This window comes from Chrysemys picta, chromosome 13 (genome assembly GCF_011386835.1).
Source record: "Chrysemys picta bellii isolate R12L10 chromosome 13, ASM1138683v2, whole genome shotgun sequence".
NCBI classification, from domain to species: domain Eukaryota; kingdom Metazoa; phylum Chordata; order Testudines; family Emydidae; genus Chrysemys; species Chrysemys picta.
This window is the reverse complement of record NC_088803.1, coordinates 54,797,712-54,818,715: the sequence shown is the minus strand read 5'-3', so window position 1 is coordinate 54,818,715 and position 21,004 is coordinate 54,797,712. Positions and strand designations below refer to the sequence as shown.

Here is a 21,004-nt window from a genome sequence, read left to right as displayed (position 1 = left end):
GCTGCAGAGGCTTGCATTGTATGGCCCGGCTGCTAGTAGCAGGACAGGGCCCAGCTGGGGTACAGGTGAGGCCCTCCCAGCCTCCTCATGCACAGTCCCTCCCGGAAGGGCAAATGTGGGGGACCAGGAAGGTCTCCCCCAGCCACAGGGGCCCCTAAACATCCAGGCTCCCAGCCCAGGCACCATGAGCTGGGGGGAAATGAGCAACAGTCACAAGGATCCAGGTTCAGCTGTGACATTTTATTGCAAGGCCCAGGGAGCAGCCCATGCCCTAGGGAGTGAGTGGGGGCAGGGCTGGGAATGTCTTCATTTCACACCTCCTTCATCAGGACACCTGAGAACTTTCGCAGGGCAGACCTGAGACACAGCACAGGTGGCTGCTGGCTACAGCAAGGCCTGTTGCAGGCACAGGGTGATGCCTAAGCCAGCCCCAGGGGACACGTGCAGGGAGCCTCGGAGCAAAACAAGGCCATGGGGTGGGTACTGTTCCACCCCAAGGTGAGATGGCAGCTCCAAGGCCCAGGGCAAGAGGCAGGAGAGCCCCAGGAGGTAAAGGCCACAGCAGGAGCAAAACCAGCAGCTGCCCAGCCACTCAGCTCTAGCCCCCACCCCTGCAGTGCACTGACACCAAGCCTGCACGGCCTACAGGCAGGGGTCCCCATTAGAGGTGAAGGGCAGCACCCCCCACCCCCCCAGAAGCATGGAAACCCAGGTCAGTTTTCCCCCGCTGGAGGAGCTAGGGAGCAGTCGGACACCCACTGGCCTGTGCCAGCACCCAGTGCACTCAGCACTGTGGAAAACCCGTATCTAGTGCAGTCGCTGAGCAGTGAGAGGCCCTGGTCCTGCCAGGCAGTGGCCTGTGGCCCGGGAAGGGGTGGGGAGCTGCCCCAGGCAGTAGTGCAGGCCCTGCTCTGCCAGGCTCTCAGTAGGGCTGCTGTTGAATGAAGCGTCTGAACATGGTGAAGGCGGCTTGCGGTTGGTCTGTGGGCACCATGTGGCCAGCTCCCTGCAGAAGACAGGGGAAGGCACCAGGTCAAGGCCAGTCATGCAGGGCTGGAGGGAGCATCCAAGCAGCCTCAGTGGGTGGGCTAGTGATTCGCAACCTCGGCCAGAGCCCAGCCAGTCCCACCCCCACACAGGAGATCCTGACTCTCTGCAACTGGCCCAGCCTCCCTCCTGCCTGCAGGGCTGAAGGACACTAGGTCCCAGAGAGAGGCCACAGCTCCAGCTCCCAGGCCAGCTCTGCGGGATGGCGTGGCCTCATGCCAAAGTACAGAGGAGCTGCTGAATCCCACCCCGGCATGAGGAGGAAGGGGCCCTGCCCCCTCATTGTCAGTCGGGGAACGTGTAGAGCTGCTCAGCTCCCGGCTGCTGCTATGAACACGTTTCTGCAGCCCAGGTTCCCACCCTGCCATGCCGGGGGCTAGTTACCTTGATGGTGAGGAAGGCGATGTTGGTGAATTCCTTCACAAAGCCCCCGATCTGGTCTTCAGTCCCATCGTTGTACAGCCAGGGCCTGCGAGCCACTTGCACCTGGAACCAGAGCCCAACACCCTTAGAGCCGGCCCCTCGCTCTCTCCAGGTGTCACCTGACCACAGTTCTGGGCAGGGCAGGCCATTCCCTGACCCTCCTCCCGCCAGTACTGGCTCTTTGGCTATGTCTTTACCCTGACACCTGTCACTGCAGCAGTCCCAGGGGGCTGCGCCCCATCAGCACCTCACTGCCCAGCAAGTCCCCCTCCCCTGCCTACCTTCTGGTCCAGGGAGTCCACGAACCACTCGTCCCCCAGGAAGTTGCAGGCCATGTCGATGTCACCATTGTACACCAGGATCCGGTATTTCTGCCAAGAGCACAAGGGAGTCACCTGGGCTGGAGGGGCAGCAGCTCCACGCCTCAGCTCGGGATCTGCTCAGAGCAGCTGGCAGCCAAGGGCAGGGAGGGCTCAGCAGCTGACAGGTCAGGTGAGGCTGGTGGGGTGCCCTGCCTCAGGTATCACTTCTCCCAAAGGGGCCAGACTGGGGTTTGGGATCCCCCAAACTCACCATGGTGCCAAGCAGCTTCAGGTACTGGTCGTTCACAGTCATGTACTGCCGCTTGTAGCTGTGGTTCACCTCCGAACTGTGAAGGAACAGGCAGAGTTACACCGGCAGAGACCCACCCAGTTCTGGCCAGGAGGCCGGGTCCTCGCCAGGCCAGAAACCTCCCCACCTGCATATATGCCACTCAGGCGCCTCTTGAGGGATGTGCAGCGCCTGCCTCACTTCGGGGGTGTTCAGGTAGATGGTGGAGGCTGTGGAGTTGGTGCAGGGGGGTTCCAGGCGAACCCCTTTCTTGGCTGCTGGCATCCGGAGCAGATTCTGGGAGAGGAAGAGTTATGAGGAGAGAGAAAAGCTGCGGCTGTGGGGCAGAGACCCGATTCCCTCAAGCCCCCTGCCCAATGCAGCAGGGAGAGTTAACCGCCTCTGCCCAGGCCCACCATGGGCAGCACTGCAGGCTGGCCAGAGCCAGAGCCAGCCCCAGAGCCTGAGAGACACTGCCTGCCCCTGCAGTCACAGCAGGGTAGCACAGCAGGACAGGGGCAGGCAGGTGCCCGTTCCCCACACCCCAGGAGCCGGAGCCCTGACTCTTACCTGCCTCCAGGAGTATTTCAGGGGCTGCTGGATGAAGGAGATGCCCAGGTCATGGCTGATGAGCTGGTCCTGATCATACCTGCAGCCAGGGCGAGAGCAGCCTGAGAATAAGCGGCTCCACCCCCAACCCTCACTTGCTCAGGTTGCCCCCATTGGCCTCAGAATCCTGCTGAGGAAGGAGAGCCCCAGACAGCAGCCGGGAAACCCCAACCCAAAGCCCCTTCCTGGAGGGATCCTCTCCAGGGCCCCTGCCGAGATGGCCAGCAAGGATCTATCTGCAACAGGCTGGCTGCCCTCCTCCCACCTGCTCCCGGGCCGCAGGACTTTGGAGTGGTGCCGATCTCTCCAGCCTCAAGTCAGCCACCTGGAGGGGCTGGAGCCAGCTGTTCCTACCTGTAGCTTCCAGGGACACCGCCCGCACATGGGGCATAGAGATTGTAGATGTTCAGGCCCGACTCCTCCACGATCTGGATCATCTCTTGCATCTGGAACAAGCCATGGGGGTTGGAATCCAGCAGGCATTACAGCAACTCATGGCTCAGGGGCTACCATGGTCTGCAGGGCATTGACTGATTCGAGGAGCTGCCATGGGCCCCCATCTGCTCAGCCACCTGCCCCTTTAAACCCTGCCCTTGGATCCAATCCCTCATGGAACTACACCTGTTCAAACAGCCAGGGAAAGGACCTTGCTGCTGGTGCAGAACCCAACACAAGGTACAGGGATCAGCCAGACTCTGCTCTGCCCTAGGGAACGTAGCACTGCTACAACAGGGGCCTCCCCAACACTCCCTGGCCCATACTCACCTTGAGTGTGCAGTTCAGGTTGGAGTTTTTATGGAAGTTGCATTTTCCCTGGGAGCAGCAGAAGCGCTGCAGATCTGTCCACAGCCTGAGCAAGAGACCCTTGTGAGTGCAGGAAACAGCAATGCAATAGGCCAGGACATGAAGCCACCAACCCGTAGGAAACTCCAGTGACTACCAAGCACTGTAGCACTTCTCTGCTACACAGGCTCCATGGGCACATCACCCCTGTCCTCTACTCCCACAGGACAGCAAGGAGAGTCCTTATCTTCAAGGCACTCACTGGCCTGCATGCAGAACACCTACAAACCTAAGGCTCTGGGCTGACAATCATGAAGGGTAACTCCACTCCTCAGGCACAATGGAGCTGTCCCGATTAGGGAAAAGCAGGTGACAGACCTGCCTCAGGAGTGGCTCTAGACTGTGGGACAAGGGACCACCCCAAACCTCCAGACCTCCTGCACCAAGTGCCAGGCATGCTGCTCTAACCAGTCTTCTCCAGTATAACAGAGCAGCACCAGCACAGAAATCAAATCACCCCTCCACTGCGCACAACCCTCCCCCTGAGGAGTGGAAGAACAAGCCCCATGTGACTGACATCTGTCACTCACTGTGTGCCTGGAGAGTGCTCAGATGCTGCAGAGAGGAGGGTGGGAGGAGACCCCAAGTAGAACAGAATGGAATTCCCACTCCCAGCCAGCAAGCACAGTCTTGAGGGGCGTGGGCCAGTCCTCCAAACCCTTTTGCAGCAGATCCCGTTCCCTGGAAAGGCTGCAGCCCCCCAGCAACAGCGAGGAACTGGCCTGCTGGGGCCCCAGCTGTGCTGGGGTAGCCAAGCTTCAAGGGCAGCACCCTGGCCAGGGAGGCTGGGCCAGAGCAGAGAATGGCCACCAACTCCCCCATCCGCACTCTGCTCCCGAGTCCCAGTCCACAAGCCTGCATGCTAGAGGCCAGCGCCCTCTAGCTGCAACTCAATAGTCCACAGCCCCAGTATCTGCACATTCTTACCCCGTTCCCAGGAGGCCGTGGTAATAGGCAAAGTAAACCAGGGAGTTGTCATTGATCTCATAGGAGGAGAGGCCATTTCCCACGGCGAGTCCCTAGAAAACAGGGCGCAGCAGTCAGAACTTACGGTGCATTCCCCACGCCAGGCAGAGCAGGGACCAAGGCACCTGCTGAGCAGGAAGCAGTTGCTTCGGGCGGGGAAGGGGGGGCGAGCTGGCCTGGACAATGGGGTCTCCACAAACCCCACACTGGAGATGGATAGCCCGGAGCACAGTTGAACACCCCCCAGCATGGACGTAGTATGATGCAAAGCCATATGGAGAGAGCTGGCCCCTTGGCACACACTTCCCTCTGCCAGAAGGCATCTCCCCTTAGGCCACCTGGTGTCCCGTCCACCCCTCCCCCCCAATCAGCTCAAGGACTAACCCATGTTACAATGTGCAGCAGCAGGAAGAAACTGTGGGGCTAGGAGGATTCACATGGCTGCCCCCTCCTCACCATACGCTCCAGGGAAGGGGTCAGAGCCTGCATGTCCCTTACCTTCAAGTTGATGCTGGAGTCCTGCATCACCCACTCAGCCAGCGTGGGGATGTAAATGCCAGCGTAGCTCTCCCCAGTGAGGAAGAGCTTGTTCTTGCTGTACTCCGGGAAGAGGCGGAAGAACTCCTTCAGCGCCAGGTAATTATCGTGGGCCACCTGCAATCAGAGAGGAGGCTGAGGCAGGCTGTGTGGCAGGCACCCCAGCTCTGGAACCAACTCCTTGCTGCTGGAGACGGGCAGGTGTCACTGCCAGCAGCCCCAGAACCTCACTCACCTGGGTGTCATTAGTGGCATAGTCTTTCTCATCAGAGTAGGAGAAGCCAACACCTGCTGGGGACTCCAGGTACAGCATGTTGGCAATCTGCAGAGACAGCCCAGATCACTCAGGGAGAACAGGTAACAGCCAAGACCCTCCACTCTGAGGCCCCGAAGGTGCCAGATCATGGTACTAGCTCGATAGCCAATCAGGACAAGGCAGCATCTAACTGTAGCACCTGCTAACATGGTCAGGTTAAAACCTCCGTCTCACTTGTTTCCGGTGTTGGCTACAATACGCTGGCTAACTCCCTAGCACGTCCTAGTCTAGACAGCCTAGGAGGCAAGATGGAGGTAAATAAGGGAGAAGCCTGACAGAGGCTTCATTTCTATGGGAAAAATGAAGGCAGGGCTTAGTGCCCCCCCCCCCCCCAATGCATATAAGGCCCAGCACCCTCCTTGGCCTACACCCCAGCACAGCTGTTGCCATTGGAACGGCCTGCCCTGTGCACCTGGCAAGGGGGTGGGGGTGGGTAGAGAACACTGTCCCTTTCAGGAAGTGGAGTCCATACCTTATTCCAGGAATAGTCATTATACTGCAGGGTGGTCCCATCCGGCTGGATCTAATAAAGGAGAAGCCTCAGTTACCGTAACAGAAGAGCCAATGCAGGAGATGCACTGTCAGGCTGGCCAGCCTGTCCCCCTTGGAGGAAGCAGGGGAACCATCCCTGAACCCAGTGCCTAGGTGGCTTGAACCAGCAAGGTTCAGGAGACTGTGAGGCTCCCCCTCCCTGCAGTTACAGCCCAGTCACCACTGCCAACCCTTGGAGGGACATTGTTCCCAGCAAACCAGGGCAAGGGTGGGGTGGGGGACTTAGGGTGGCTCAGGCCAAGGAGAGGGATGGTGGTGACTTACCGTGAAGGGGCCATGCTCGGTCAATAAGCCAGACATGGAGCTGCAGCCAGGTCCCCCGTTCAGCCACAGCACCAGAGGGCTGCTCTCAGGGTTGTTCTGAGCCTCTGTAAACCTGGAGACCCAGTGATACTCAGACCTCAGTGGTTCAGGAGTCAAATTAGCAATCAACATTACCCGAAAGAGTCAAGGATGTGGGAATTCATTGCTTCGTTTACTAGAGCACTATCGATTCATATTGAAACAGTAGGACATGGAAGTATTTCATGTAACATAAGAACAGCCGTACCGGGTCAGACCAAAGGTCCATCCAGCCCAGTATCCTGTCTCCCGACAGTGGCCAATGCCAGGTGCCCCAGAGGGAGTGAACCTAACAGGCAATTATCAAGTGATCTCTCTCCTGCCATCCATCTCCACCCTCTGACAGACAGAGGCTAGGGACACCATTCCTTACCCATCCTGGCTAATAACCATTAATGGACTTCACCACCATGAATTTATCCAGTTCTCTTTTAAACGCTGTTATAGTCCTAGCCTTCACAACCTCCTCAGGCAAGGAGTTCCACAGGTTGACTGTGCGCCATGTGAAGAAGAACTTCTTTTTATTTGTTTTAAACCTGCTGCCCATTAATTTCATTTGGTGGCCCCTAGTTCTTGTATTATGGGAATAAGTAAATAACTTTTCTTTGTCCACTTTCTCCACATCACTCATGATTTTATAAACCTCTATCATATCCCCCCTTAGTCTCCTCTTTTCCAAGCTGAAGAGTCCTAGCCTCTTTAATCTCTCCTCATATGGGACCTGTTCCAAACCCTTAATCATTTTAGTTGCCCTTTTCTGTATAGATCTTATTCTCACAGCAAAATGACTGACCACATATTTTATCAACTGGCTAACAACCCCAGGCAGCAGGTATCACAGGCCAGGTCCTGCCCAAACTCCACCCCAAGGCTCCCTCCTACTTCCTGCTCTTGCCCCCCATGGCCCAGCACTCGGGGCGGCTCCCCCCTCCCCAGCAGCCAGGGTGGGGGGCTCTGGGCTCTAGCAGGAGATTGGGGGGGGGGAAAGAAGGGCTAGCCTCCAACAACGGGTAGCGCCACCCACGTTAACAACATAGTAAACGCAGCCTGGTTAGTTAGTAGTTAAATCCCGCAGTGTTTTAGGATCAGCGGCTGGAAAGAGCCGCCCCAGTGGAGTAGCGCTGCTATGGCCAGAGTCCCCCTGAGCCCAGCCCCAACCCACGCACCCCTCTGACCAGCGGGGCCCCACAGCGGGCGGCGGCCCCTCGCCCCGCACCTACCAGTAGTGCAGCCGCTTGTGCGGGTCGATGCGGAGGTAGCCCGAGTAGTGCCGGAAGGAGGGCTGCTTGGCCAGCCCCGGCAGGTAGCTCACCTCGTCGGCGGAGGGCGCAGCCCCCACGCGGGGGGCCGCCAGCAGCAGCGCGCAGAGCAGGACAGGCCCCATCTGCGGGCGGAGACGAGAGTCAGCCCGGCGGGGGGAGCCCCGGCCTGGCACCCCCCCAGCGCGGCCCAGCCAGACCCGGCCCAGGACCCGCTCCCCCCGGCCCAGCCAGACCCGGCCCGGCCCGGCCCAGCCAGACCCGCTCCCACCGGCCCGGCCCAGGACCCCCCAGCGCGGCCCAGCCAGACCCGGCCCAGGACCCCCCAGCCCAGGCTGCCGCGGCCCGAGCTCCCCAGCCCCGCCCGGCTCTCACCTCCCGGCAGCAGGTTCCCCTTGAGTAGGGAACAAGGCACGTGACTCCCGTCCATATGAACCAAGGCGGTCACGTGACGCTGGGCGCAGCTGATCGCGGAGGGGCGGGGCCAATCCCGAATAGAGCCAATCAGAGCCCAGCGGCTCCCAGTCTCCACCCTCAATTCCGGCTTCTGGCCGGCGCGCGAGGCCCTGCGGGAGCAGCGCCGCCTGGCGGAGGAGTCAGGCGCTGGCCGGGGTAGACACACGGGGCGGCTGGGGGGGGGGCCCAGCGCAACCTGCCCAGGTCTCCCTCTGGCCGCAGAAGGGGCTGGGCCTGTGCCCCAAGCTCCCGGGCACAGCTCGCCAGGCCCGGCCCCACGCTGAGCTCCCCGGTGCAGCGAGCCTGGGCCAGCCCGGAGCCCGGCAGAGCCCCCCACAGCCCCAGGAGGGAGGTGAGCGCCCCCCTGCTCAGGCTGACAGGACACGAGGCTGGTTCATTTTCTCCAGCTTCGCTCAGGCTCTCACTAGCACTAGGACCCTTGAGCGCTTCACTGGGGCTCTGCGTTCCCTACTAGGAGTGTACAAATGTCACCACTCTCCCCACAACAGCTGTACAGTGCCAGGTGCTCGAGCCTGACTGGCCTGCTTAAAAATAGCCACAACCCCGTGCTCTGGGGGAATGCCACAGAGATGGCTGCCGCTGCCTGCCACCCACCCACCCGATTCCACCACGTCCATGGCACCAACATCTGCATCGACCCCTCGCACACTCAGGCCACCCGGGTGGAGAGCTTTGCCAACGGGCTATGTTTCAGCCAGGAGCCCCTGGAGCCTGGGCAGATCTTCCTAGTGGAGATTGAGGAGAAGGAGCTGGGCTGGTGTGGCCACTTGCGGGTGGGGCTAACAGCACATGACCCAAGAAGCCTGGATGTGGTGCCCGAGTATTCGCTCCCAGACCTGGTCAATATGGGGGACACCTGGGTTTTTGCCATCACCAGGCATCACAACCGTGTTATTCCAGATGGCTCGGAGGCTCGGGTCCAAGGCTTCCTCTCAGACCCCTACCTGCTCATAGAACAAGTCAGGATTCCCCGAGACAAGCTGGTGGGACGAAGCAGGCCCAGCCAGTACAGCCACATGCTGGATGACTTGTACAAGACAAATGTGCTGCCCCCGACAGCCCGGAGGAGCAGGATTGGGGTGCTGTATGCCGTCCGGTCTGACGGGATGGCAGACATGCACATCATCATCAATGGAGAGGACATGGGACCGAGTGCCAGGAGCCTCCCTGCCTCCCGCCCACTCTATGCAGTGATCGATGTCTTTGCTTCAACCAAGAGCGTCCGTGTCATCCAAGTGGAATATGGCTGTAGGTATCTGTTTCCTCCCCTCCCTGTAGAACCATCCTGGACAGGCCCCTCTGGCTGGATCAGAGCTCAGGGAGATCAGAGTGCGGTGGGGCTCAAAAAAACTACTTAAATCCAGTAAGATTAAATGTCACAGTCTCCCAGGGGCACAAGCTCAGCTCCCATGGTGCTGAGCACAAGACTGACAGATTAGACGGGAGAAAGCACTCATTTCCTGCTGGATACAGCTTCAGCCCTGAAAATCAGAACCTAGCTCAGGTTCCCCAACACTCATTTGTCTGACCTTCCAGCCTCTTTTCTCTACACTCCTGAGGCTCTCACCTCTGTGTCCTGATCTCCATAGCTCTAGTTTCTGCCTCCCTGCCCTGCCCTGCCCACCTATCGTCTCTGAGCTCCTGCCTGCTCTCATTTTTGTGACATTTCCAAGTTGGGATCAGCTTGGAGAGGCAGTTCTGGGCTGAGGTTTGGGTGCAGGGAGCAGAAACAGTGTGTTGCCATTTATGTCCTGCAGAACATCCAGGGACTCCTGTGTTACGGCCTCTGGTGAAGATGTTCATAGATAGGGATAGTGGGTATGGGGCCATCCAGCCCACTCCAGTAGTGGTAAAGTCATTTCCATCGCAAAGCTGTTCAGTGGACGAGGTGTGCAATCAGTTTGGTGTCTCAGTCAAATTCCTGATGGGACAGGTGGCCATGTCACAAAATCCACCATCGCTAATTAGTCACCTCATTGACTACCTTAGAGAGGCGAAGTACTAAGTGAGACAAGGAGGCTGTGGAAGAACTCCTGACATGTTAATGGCTAGTAACATAAGAATTGCTATGCTGGCTAACATGCCACATTTGTTGTAATGGATCAGTGCTTATTGGCTGATACCTGGATTCTAGATGTGAGGCCACATGTACAGCACTACAGTAAAACCAAAGAACAACTGTAACTATGGAACAGGCAGAAGAGTGACTTATCGATGTAGGGGAAGCCTTCCCTTGTTTCACTGGCTTAAAGTTCAGATTATTTTGGTACCAAGGCTAAAATCCAGTGGTTTCTCTGCTAGTTGTTTTGAGTTAGTTCTGTGAATGTCCAAACACAGGGAGATAAGATACGCGCTGCTGTGCAGGCTTTTCAGTCCTAGGATGATATTTTGAACCTGACTCATGTGTTTGCATGTGCAATTATCAATCATTAAACCTACTTTGATCTAACAGGACCCCAATGCTCTAATGAGCAACTTTGGTAGCAAGCAACCTCTCATGTTATTCCTGGACTGGACCACACCTTTTGTGGAGGGCCTGTGTCCAGCTCAGAATGTGAATCAATATCTTTTTCCCCGTCGGCCCTCTAGGCTGGAAGCTGTTGGGGGCAGTTGCAGTACCAGGCAAGTTGCCTCAGAATGTTCACTAGGGCTTCGTAAGATGGCTGGAACTGATGCAGGAGGCAGACTCTGGCTCTTCTCTCACTTAAGGCTTCAGTGATTTCTATTTCTGCAAAGCTTTCTTAGCATCTAAAGAGAAGTTTTACTGTTTATTGGCCAGGAGACAGTTTGCAGAGGAAACATAGAACAAGCTGCGGCCACTGGTGATGCTTGTGGGTCACAAGGGAGATTCAGGGCAAGTGGACATGGGGAGGAAGAGATTGCTGCAGATAGCGACAGGGACACTTCTTACCTAGTCCCCTGGTCATAACAACCCGAGAGCCCAGTGCCTCCAAGTTAAGGTAAACAAACTACTTGAAAATACTCCCAAGGTCAGACACATCCTCTAAACAGTGGTAACACGTTTGGACTCAGTACTGCTCTACTTCTATCTCTGCCTCAGATTGCACCTCAAATTCCTGGAAGTCACCAGCACTTAAGGCAGCCATTTTACAGAGACATTGAGCAAGAGTTCAGATTAATCACAGCTGACGGGTTCTTAACCACAGGGCTGACACAATGGCCAGACCATTCCACCCTTTGAACTCTCCATCGCTCCTCCCCGAGAGGTAGTCAGGGGTGGGGCACTGTAGCAGGATAACATGGGGGGAGCAGGCCCTGCTGCTGCCTGGGCTGTACGGTGGATAGCGAATTCACTCTCCAGGATTCTCTGGAGACTTTTACCAGCACCCACTAACTCAAAGAATTCAGAAAGAAAAGGTCTAGAAGCACGCTGGAGATTTTATTTTTTCTGCTGAGTGTCGAGAGCCTTACAAGAAATCCGCTGGGACTATGTGGGATAGGGTGACCAGAGGTCCCGATTTTATAGGGACAGTCCCGATTTTTGGGTCTTTTTCTTATATAGGCTCCTATTACCCCCCACCCCCTGTCCTGATTTTTCACATTTGCTGTCTGGACACCCTAATGTGGGGGGTGGGATCAGAGCCTGCGGCCCAGCAGGAGCACTGCTGCAAGGGAACAGAGAACTCACTCACTAAACCAGCTCTAACCAGTTAATCGTAACACTGTTGTGAAACCAGTCTCTCTGGGAAACCCCAGCCAGACCTCAGAGGGATCCAACATTCAATCCTGCTGTGTCTGCTAACTCAGGGACAGGAAGAGATAGAGAGGAGGGCAGGGGATCGGAAGTTCACGCAGCCTTTAGATGAATTAATAGGGCCTTTTCAAAATCCATCATGCAAATGCACCAGCACAGGCACATAAACTGCTCTCCTAGCCTTTACTGGGAGGCTAGAAAAGTAAGTACTTCCATCCTTCACTCTCATGTTGTGCTTCTCAGCAGTAGCTCTCCCAAGGAAAGCAGGAGAGCCTTGCCCCAGCGTAATCAGCAGGCAGATCTTTGTGAGGCTGAATTAATGGTGTCCTTGAAGCAGATTAATCTGCTGCTGTCCCAGAACAAACTGCCTTCCAGGAGCCACTGGCCCAGTGGCTCTTCTCTTCTGTGACAGAGCCACCTGCCTCCTAAGGTTGCCTCAGAGCAGCAACCTCAGCTTTTTCCTTTCCTTCCTCTTTCAGTCCCTTCCTTGCAGACCCTCTGTCGACTGGTCATCCAGAAGCACATTGTCCACCGATTGGCCATTGATGGGCTGGACCTGCCTCCGCTCCTGAAGAACTTCTGCAAATATGAATGAGATGGCAAGATCTCCCTCAGCAGGCAGGCCCTTCAAACTTGAAGCCCCTGTGAGTGACCAAGAATGGCCTTCCAGAAAGGGATCCATGCTTCCAGAACCGCTCTTCCATCTTCACTCAAGGAGCCCCAGGAGCAGAGGTGGTCCCCCCACTTCACAGCAGCTGACTGGAACCTCAGCAGTTACACCCATCCTGACATCCACTGTGCCGTGGAAGTGTGCAGTGCCATAAATGGCACAGAGACCACGGGAATGGCAGAGCCTTGCAGCACAGACAGTCAATAGCAGCAATGGGGGGATTCCCTGCACACAAAGGGACACCGAGGGATTGGTGCATGTGCCAGATTGTTGTAGAAATGAGAGGATAATAAAGTGCTTCAAAACAGAAGCAAATTGTTGGGAGTACTGACTGGTGTGGCCTAGTCTCAGACTCCTCCACATAGCAATGGAGAGAGGGTAGCACAGAATATCCCCCTGAGGTTGTGTCAATTGCTGTCAGCTACTTCAGAGTCACATAATTCAGTGACGATAAACTTGCCCTAACCAAAGGGGTTGGGGGAGGTTCATTTCCCATCAGCATCCTGCACAAGAAGGTTCCGAAGGGACAATCCAGGTAAACGTGGAGGCCTGGCTGCTTCTTCCAGGCACAGAGGGACTCAGAGCTATTAGACCCGGAATAGATGAAGCAGAGGGATAGTTCCCTGCTTTGTAGGATCTCAATGGGGGATGACAGAGTTAGAATTGTGGCATAAGCAGGCAGGGAGGTCAGTGGCTTGCTGGTTCCAGTGTGAGGTAAGGTCAGGGCCTGTGATGCTGGTTCTAGAATGGGGAGAGGTCAGTGCTGGTACATTATGGGGAGAAGAGGCACCAGCCTGATTCCTACACTGGCAATGTCTTATTTTGGGAAGGAAAAAGCGTCTTCAGGTTTTTTAACTTCTATCCAAGGTAACTGCTTTTCCTTCCAATAGGGAAGCATTTTGTACAGAAACCAGAAAGTGATTGGAAGGTGACTCAAAGATCTGTTTGCTGCATGGCAAATTTACCCATCAAATAGGAGATTTAGGATTAAGGGCTTGTTATATCACAATCCACACTTCATACGGAGGCCCAAATAAAATGCCATCCCGAGGTGGCACGTAAACAGGACACGACTAGATCATAATTATCTCAACAATCGGTGCTCTGTACAAGGCCTTTTCATGGTCCAGGAACAGTTAGTGTTGGAGCTCCCCGTAACTGAGCTCTAATCCTCCATCCCAATCTGGATGGGAGGTGATTCCACCCCCCCCCCTTCCCCGCCCCCAACGTAGCTGTAGTATAGCTGGTCCATTTTTACAGATAATACACTCTTGATGGGTCAGCATCACTCTGTCCCATAGTAGGGCAGCAACGTCCAAGTCTGCAGGACCTTCCTTATTCAATTCCGCAGGAAAGCCTGCCTCATACTCCTTAGAATTAAGAGCACGCTCTCCATGTTCAAAGCACTGATCAAATGTGAACTGACTCTCACCACACTACAGAGAGGGGGCTGAAAAGAGAGGCTAAAGGTCTCAAGCCGGACTCCTTTCTTTTAGCTGGAAACAAAGAGCCAGCATCATGTGAGGATCAGTTCTTTGCAGACTATGTCTGTCAATCCCACCAATGGCAGGGCAGGTGTTTGCACACACAAAGCAAGCCTCTCTTTGAAAATCGGGCCCTAGCTCACTAAGAAAAAGTACAGAAGAGCTGGGATTGGAATGCAGCTGCCAGTGCAACGTGCTATCACTAACCCATGCGGCTTCCAGCTCACAGGGTGGAGTGGGATGCAGGAGGAGAGTTCTCCTGAGCCCTGCACCTGGAATGAAAATTACAGCCTAGTTCTCATTCCACTGGTGTAATTTCTCTTAGGAAAGATGTTTACTCAAAAATAGTGGTGACTTATTTCCAGTGTTGCACATGGAAAGGTGGATGAAATGGACAGCCATGTGGTATGAATGCAGCGGAAACCCTGGTACAAACTATGTAGATTGTAAATCAATTCTGCCACACACTGACTTCTTGCTCTTCGGGCACCTATCTAGGAACATGCAGGACAACATTTTCAAACCTAGGCCTCAGATTTGCAATGCCCAGTGCTGGGGCACACCACAGAATGTTAATGTGCTCAGTTAGAGCACAGCAAGACCCCTCTGAAAGCATGGCCCCTTGATTTCAGTGGTTGAAAGGCTGTTTATGCAGAGACCTGCCTTAGCCCTGGAGCCTACCTATTGAGGATTGGCAGAAGCACAATCTGCTATTAATAATCAGTCTGCTCCTACGTTTTCTCTTTTCCTTCCCCCTCACAGATGCCAGCAGACAGCTCCAAGTGGCAAAGAGCAATCCACTAAGTGTTTATCAGTGTGGGGAGACATCTCTTCCTGCTGGGGTTTTGGTTCCAGGAGTGCTCAGAAGGAAAACACAGGAAATTGCAGCTCCTTCACATGTAGAAGCAACCCTTGTGTATCAGAAGACACTAAAGCAGCCTTGTAGTGGTGCCCAGCAGAGTCCAAGGTTCCCTCTCAGTAGCAGATCAGGGTACAGGGACATAAGGTGGGAGCCTTATAGTGGACACTATTGTGGAAGGTATTCTAGAAAGTTTCCCCAGCATAAACAGGATGAGATCTCTATATGGGATTATCCATCTGAATGGGTCAGAGACAAGCAGCCATGTGGCCCCTCTGGCATGTATCCAAGTGCCTCTGTGAAAGGATATCCTCCAACCCAGCAAAGGAATGGGCAGCACGTTGGTGAGCTGGGCAGCCCAGGGGGAGACTTCCCACTGGCTACCTTTGGATTTCCTCCCAGAGGTGCTTTTCTTATGCCCATAAAACTCAGTAAGAACAGAGGTCAACAGTCAGTGCAGAACCCTCCTCCAGACATTTGCATCCTCACTCTTGCCATGATGATAGCTGGCATCCCCACAGTGCCTGTGCCAGGGATTAAAGAGGAGGATCTGATCAGAGCTGCACAGAACTTCATGGCAGAGAATCCAGAGCAAGGTGTACAGGGGGAGAGAACTCCAGAAAGGACAGGGAATGCACAGTTCTGGAAGACAGACAGACAGAGGAAGAGACCAGTAGACAGAGGCTTCCAGCCCCCTTCCATAGCACACTTTGAGAAGTAAAGCCAAGGAGAAATTCACAATTCAAAGCAAAAGGCTTTTAGGAAAATATTTGATGCTATATTTACATAAAGGAGTTTATATTACAGAACTCTAGCACAAAAGGAAATCTTTGACCATACAGTAGTTCTGTTCCTGTGAATGGAGTGTGGATTCTGATGTTAACAAAACTGTGAATGAACCATTGAGCCAAAACAAAACAAAACAAACCACAAACAGTTTGACATGACATGAATAAACCAGGCTGACCCAGGGTGGAACAAATTACTGACCTAAATAGCACCTTCTGTCCTATTCCCTCACCACTCCCTGTTGACTGGTACAGAAAATTATATCTACATCTCCCTGCCCCCAGGGTCTCCTTGCCTGAAGGTGCCAGAGAGGGTCCACGCACCAACCCATCCATATATCCCCATGTCGTGCAGCAGCTCTTACTGGCTGGGACTGGGACTGGGACTGCTCTCTCCTCTGCATGCCCACTACAGTACATTTAAATCTCCGATTTCTCCACTTCGCTGTTTGTCTTACCGTAACTCTAGTTTCAGAGGGGAGCCGTGTTAGTCTGGATCTGTAAAAAGCAACAAACAGTCCTGTGGCACCTTATAGACTAACAGATGTATTGGTGCCACAGGATTCTTTGTTGCTTTTTACAGATTTATGGTAACACTGTTTTGTTCCCTCCTCCCATGTCAGTGACACAAGCCTGTTGACGATAGAGGGCAAGTTTATGTGGAATTAAGAGCTGCCATAACCAGCCAAACCACTCCAGTGCTCCTAGCAGAGGCTGCAGACAGCAGCTCCCTGGTAGCATGGGTTGCTACCCTCCGGGGTTTGTGGCTCCTTAACAACCAGGTTCAGTTAAATAATTAGAGGCAATGAAGTGAGAAGAGAAAAACAAAAGACATGGTTTCAAAACAAAGGTCTGACTTCACATGAGCAAATCCTGCTCTACCAGACTAGTAGGAAGCCCCATGTCACCATGACAGGAAAGGGAAGGGAACCACAGGCTGGCTCAGATACACATCCTGGGACTAACCCACATGAACCCAGCTGCAACAACAGATAGCAAAAGGATCCCATGAGTGTCTGAATGCATGAACTATGGTTCAGGCAAGTTAGTCCCAGGTTATTACCCTCCTCCCCCATTCCATTCCCAGCTGGGTTTCCTGTTGGCTGGGTCAGAGACAGAATTCCTACCTAAGTCCACCTCCTTAGGTCTCATAGCAAGAGGAAGTGTTCACCCAATAGACATTTAGGATCTGAAGCCAAAGGGGAAACTACCATGATGCAGATTTAAGGCCCACATTTATACAGTTTCTAAGGAGAATAAAGTGGAAGACATACCACTGGAGGAACTACATTTAATCAGATGTTTTTATAGTATTTCACACCTCACTTCTCCCAGAGGCCCAGAAAGCAGGAGAGTCACACCTCGAAGAGGCTGAGAGCAGAGGCACGGAGCTCTCAGTTCTGAACTACAGCTTCACCTGAACATAAGGTCCAATCCAGCTATCGGCCAATTCTCGGAGGGTGTTGTATCTCCGATCAAACTCCTCACTGCTGCACTGGGTAAGAAGCCGGCTAATCTCCGCTGTAAGAAAGGACACTGCTAAGGATTTATCCAGGGACTCATTCCAGGAGCTTTTCAGAACCTCCAAGAGGCCATCAGTGCCATTTTGCCCTGCCTGAGAGATATTAGGTTCCTTCTGCCATTGCTCGCTCAGCATCTCCGGCTGTAAGATCTTCTTATCAGAGTTCAACACAGCCAGGATGTGCCTGCAGGGCAGCTGGAAAGCTTGACTGAAGTGGCATGTGCAGCTTTTCAGGCCCCTTTGGTTCACTTTGTGGGTGTCTTCGAGGATCTGTATATTGACTATGTCTTCATTGGTGCCTATTAGCTGCACAGACTTCTGTGCCACTGCAAACTCGTTCAAGCATAATCTGGCTGCCGGCTCTGTGCAAATGTCTCTCAGTGACTGCCTGATGCAGTCTTCAGTCTCTTGGTTACACTCCACATCTTGGTCACCCTTTGGGTCTTCAGTGATGATCTCCAGTTTAATGTCATGGGAGAAAGGATCCAAGGGGCTCTGAGGGTTTGCTAGCTGGTTCTGAGGAAGCAGAGGACTCTGAGGGGCGGGCAAGGGATTCTGAAGAACCAGGGGATTTGGAGGGGAATTCTGACCTGGCCATTTCTGATGAGCTGCTGTGAGATTGAGAGAAACTGGTGAAGAATACTGAGCTGGCTGGTTCTGAAAAGGGAAGATCTGAGGGGCTGCCAGCTGATTCTGAAGAAGCAGGGGGCTTGGAGGAGCTGGCAGGGGATGCGGAAGAACCACTAGGGGATTTAGAGGGGAATTCTGACCTGGCCATTTCTGATGAGCTGCTGTGAGACTGGGAGAAACTGGTGGAGAACTCTGAGCTGGTTGATTCTGAAGAGCTATTTGGGGGTTGTGAGAGGTTGGTGGCGAGTCCTGAGCTGGCAGGCTCTGAAAAACTGTCTCAGTAGACATGGTACTGTTAAGAGGGTTAACAGAGAACAACACAGCATCAGGGGGCCTCTTTGAAACACACTTCTGGTAGTGTTTCGCTAGAGAAGTGATGCAGATCTCCAGAGACAGTCCAGTGCAGAAGACCTGGCTTAAGCCCCGTGTGATGATCTCCAAGTCTTTAAAATACTGATTGCATTCCATCCAATTCCTCCATCTATGCATAGCCCATATCTTGTCATTGAGAAGCCAGTGAGTATGAAGCTGGGGAAGCAAGTCTGGTTTCACAAAGTCACTCAGGATTGTGTGCATCATTCTCAGGTTGCTTTCAGTGGCTGCACACATAGTGTTCCTCAAGGCATTTAAGATCAGTCTCTCTGAGATGCATTCCAAAGACATCTGATGAATCTTCTGCTGCAGGTGCTTGCATACATGGAAAACAGATAGCTGCACCTCTGCAGATGGGAATGCTTCAGAAAGAGTCTGCAACAATCGAAAGTGTGGATCTACCAGAAAGGTCTTAATTTTCTTCCACTCAGGGTTGAAGGCCTTGAAGGTCCTATACATGTGAGCCAGGCTTTCTGCAGATTCTTTAGCTGGGACAGCAAAATGAATTACCTTAGTCATCTCACCCTGCAGCTTCAGGAAAGGTCTGTCCACCATGAACATATACAGAGCTTTGCCCCTGGGATTGTGGGTTCTGTGGATGAATATGACATCAGGAAAATGCACAAATATGTTTCTCATGAGGACAGTCTGGAAGCTGATAGAGTCCAGCTGAGAGTTTTTATCTAATTGGTAAGCTACCAGCGAACCACAATCAAAGCTCAGCAGTTCCTTCACAGTAACTAGGGCCATTGTTAATATGAGGGGTCTATTCCCCCTTTTGTTACAGCATTCACCACCTGATTCTCTTTGCGATTGGGCGATTCCCTATGATCCAGCCACGTTGGGAATGCCAGCGACCTGGTTACCATCACAACATCCACACTGCCTCAGCCAGATTCATGCTGTACTGGATGGGGATGGACCTACTGGGAAGGAGGAAGAAGGATGAGTAGTTAGATAGCGGGCAGGGCAATGAAATGCAACACTTTCCCACACTAGCAGACACAAGACTAGAGATTAACAGAGCGATGCCCAAACTTTGCCCAACGGAGTGGGTGCAGTCTGCAGGGGGCAGCACTTCTCTGGCATAAGGACAGATTGCAGCCCGCGGAGCTGTACTATGTGAGGTGGGGCCCAAGGGAAGGGAGAGGTCCCAGCACCCACTACTCCAGCCCCACCCTAGTGTGTGTGGATGTGTGGGCGGCCCCACCTCCCGGCATGCACTGCTCCAGCCCCGCCCTAGTGTGTGTGGAGGGGTGGGCGGCCCCCCACCTCCCGGCATGCACTGCTCCAGCCCCGCCCTAGTGTATGTGGAGGGGGTGGGCGGCCCCCCACTCCCGGCATGCACTGCTCCAGCCCCGCCCTAGTGTGTGTGGAGGGGGTGGGCGGCCCCCCACTCCCGGCATGCACAGCTCCAGCCCGCCAAGCCCGGACCCTGCAGGAGCCTCCGCACGGGGACAGAAGGTCCCGGCGTGCCCCACTCCCCGGGCCCGCCCCGCGCGAGGAGCCGTCCGGGCCCCTCTCACCTTAACGCGGCGCCTGGCCCGTCATCGCCACCATCTTCGCTTGGCCCGGGGGACTGACTGATTGCCAACCAAACCACCAATCATAAAGCGGCTGTTCCTGACCCCCCCCCCCCCAGCCAATCAGAAGAGATCCCGCTCTCTGCTGGCTAATCCACCAATCACAGTACAGAGAGAACGGACAGATTAACCAATCAGAGTATAGCATGGCCGGGAGCGGAAGTCTGGGCTCCATGGTTACACGTCTTCCAATGGGAGCGGCCGAGAAGGTCCCAGCAACGTTTCCCGGATCCGGCGCAAGAGGGCTCCGGCAGCGCAGGGCGGTCACGTGACGATGGTGGACTGGGTCATGTGACCCCCCAGGCGTTGACAGCCTGCAGGCCCAGGCCCCGCCCCCCGGGAGCTGGGGAAGGGGGGGCTGGAGGCGGGTTCAGGTTTTGGGGAGGCCAGAGCGTTCCATTCCGCCCCTTCCCCCACCATGGCTCCAAGCCCAGAGCAGCTCGGTCATTCCCTCCCCCAGGGGGCTGCGAGAGCGGCCCTGGTCCTGCGGCCCCCGCAGGGCGCTAGAGCTCCCCCAGTCCTGGGTCTAGGGCTCCCCCCACCGGTACTTCTGCCGGCGAGCAGGGGCTTTCCCCGCCCACCTAGCACTCCAGTTGGGGACTGCTGCTGCTGGGAAGCAGGGGTGGGGCATGGGGGGCTCTCTCTGCTCCACTCCTGCCCAGCTCTCTTGCCGGGCATTAGGGGGCCCAATTGGCCAGGCCCTGGGCCCAGTCATCCCAATAGCTGATCTGCTACTGTCCCACCAAGGCATGGCCCTGGGCTGCACTGGCCCTGCTTCAACCCCTACCATGCAGCTGCTGCTTCAGGGAGGCCCAAAACTAGACCCTGTGCAAGAGATATGGTGCCACGTGACACATGGATTTGGGCACCTCCACACAAGCTCATCTCTGACCTAAAATGGGCCTCAAGGTCACACAGTTTAAGGTTAGCATGCAGCACCCAATCATTTAGTCTGACCTCCTGTATACCACAGGCTACTCACTAGCACCCAGCCCCCCCCTGCACCAAGCCCAAATCAACCAACAGGATGAGACCCATGGATTGCAGCCCTCAGAACACTAAGCTAAAGTGTGCCACAGAGAACTGGAGGGAGTGAGGCTCCCCACTGGCCAAGGCCCTTGCAAATAGCAGGGAATTGACTTACTGATATATGCAGATGAGCCTAGCCAGCAACCCCCCACTCCATGCTGCAGTGGAAGGTGACACCCACCCCCACGTTTCTTGCCAATCTGATTGGGGGAAAAAATTCCTTCCCACTCTGGAATAGGGAAATCAGTTATACCCTCAGCAAGACCCATGAGCCAAGCACTTGGGAAAAAGAACTCTCTACCACCTCAGAGCATTGGCCCACTCCATCCCAATATCCCAGTCTGATGTTAGGGTCATTACAGATGACTCATAGGGCTCCTCTGATCAAAT

The 21,004-nt window shown here is 54.7% G+C and overlaps 3 protein-coding genes across 5 annotated transcripts; 1 reads left to right on the top strand and 2 right to left on the bottom strand.

The window, feature by feature from the left end:
- Positions 1-219: 219 nt before the first annotated feature.
- CTSA (cathepsin A) lies at positions 220-7,995 on the bottom strand. Its single transcript, XM_005304842.3, has 15 exons — positions 7,861-7,995; positions 7,447-7,610; positions 6,149-6,260; positions 5,805-5,855; positions 5,252-5,338; positions 4,978-5,133; positions 4,441-4,532; positions 3,436-3,520; positions 3,025-3,116; positions 2,632-2,710; positions 2,210-2,358; positions 2,044-2,119; positions 1,752-1,841; positions 1,432-1,533; positions 220-1,006 (listed from the first exon to the last, which is right to left on the bottom strand). The coding sequence occupies exons 2-15, from the start codon at positions 7,608-7,610 to the stop codon at positions 923-925; spliced, it is 1,419 nt and encodes a 472-aa protein (XP_005304899.1). The 5' UTR covers positions 7,861-7,995; the 3' UTR covers positions 220-922.
- Positions 7,996-8,077: 82 nt separating this feature from the next.
- On the top strand, positions 8,078-12,654 carry NEURL2 (neuralized E3 ubiquitin protein ligase 2). Its single transcript, XM_005304843.4, has 2 exons — positions 8,078-9,210; positions 12,157-12,654. Exons 1-2 carry the CDS (start codon positions 8,427-8,429, stop codon positions 12,270-12,272), a joined length of 900 nt encoding a protein of 299 aa, XP_005304900.1. The 5' UTR covers positions 8,078-8,426; the 3' UTR covers positions 12,273-12,654.
- A 4,101-nt stretch (positions 12,655-16,755) lies between these two features.
- Positions 16,756-19,662, bottom strand: ZSWIM1 (zinc finger SWIM-type containing 1). 3 transcript variants are annotated; one of them, XM_005304844.4, is made up of 2 exons: positions 19,529-19,662; positions 16,756-18,925 (listed from the first exon to the last, which is right to left on the bottom strand). In XM_005304844.4, the coding sequence occupies exon 2, from the start codon at positions 18,750-18,752 to the stop codon at positions 16,884-16,886; it is 1,869 nt and encodes a 622-aa protein (XP_005304901.2). In that variant the 5' UTR covers positions 18,753-18,925; positions 19,529-19,662; the 3' UTR covers positions 16,756-16,883. The 3 variants fall into 3 exon arrangements, with proteins under 3 accessions (XP_005304901.2, XP_065422449.1, XP_065422450.1); XM_065566377.1 differs by having other exon boundaries at positions 16,756-18,928; positions 19,529-19,660; XM_065566378.1 differs by lacking the exon at positions 19,529-19,662 and adding an exon at positions 19,213-19,274.
- Positions 19,663-21,004: the final 1,342 nt, after the last annotated feature.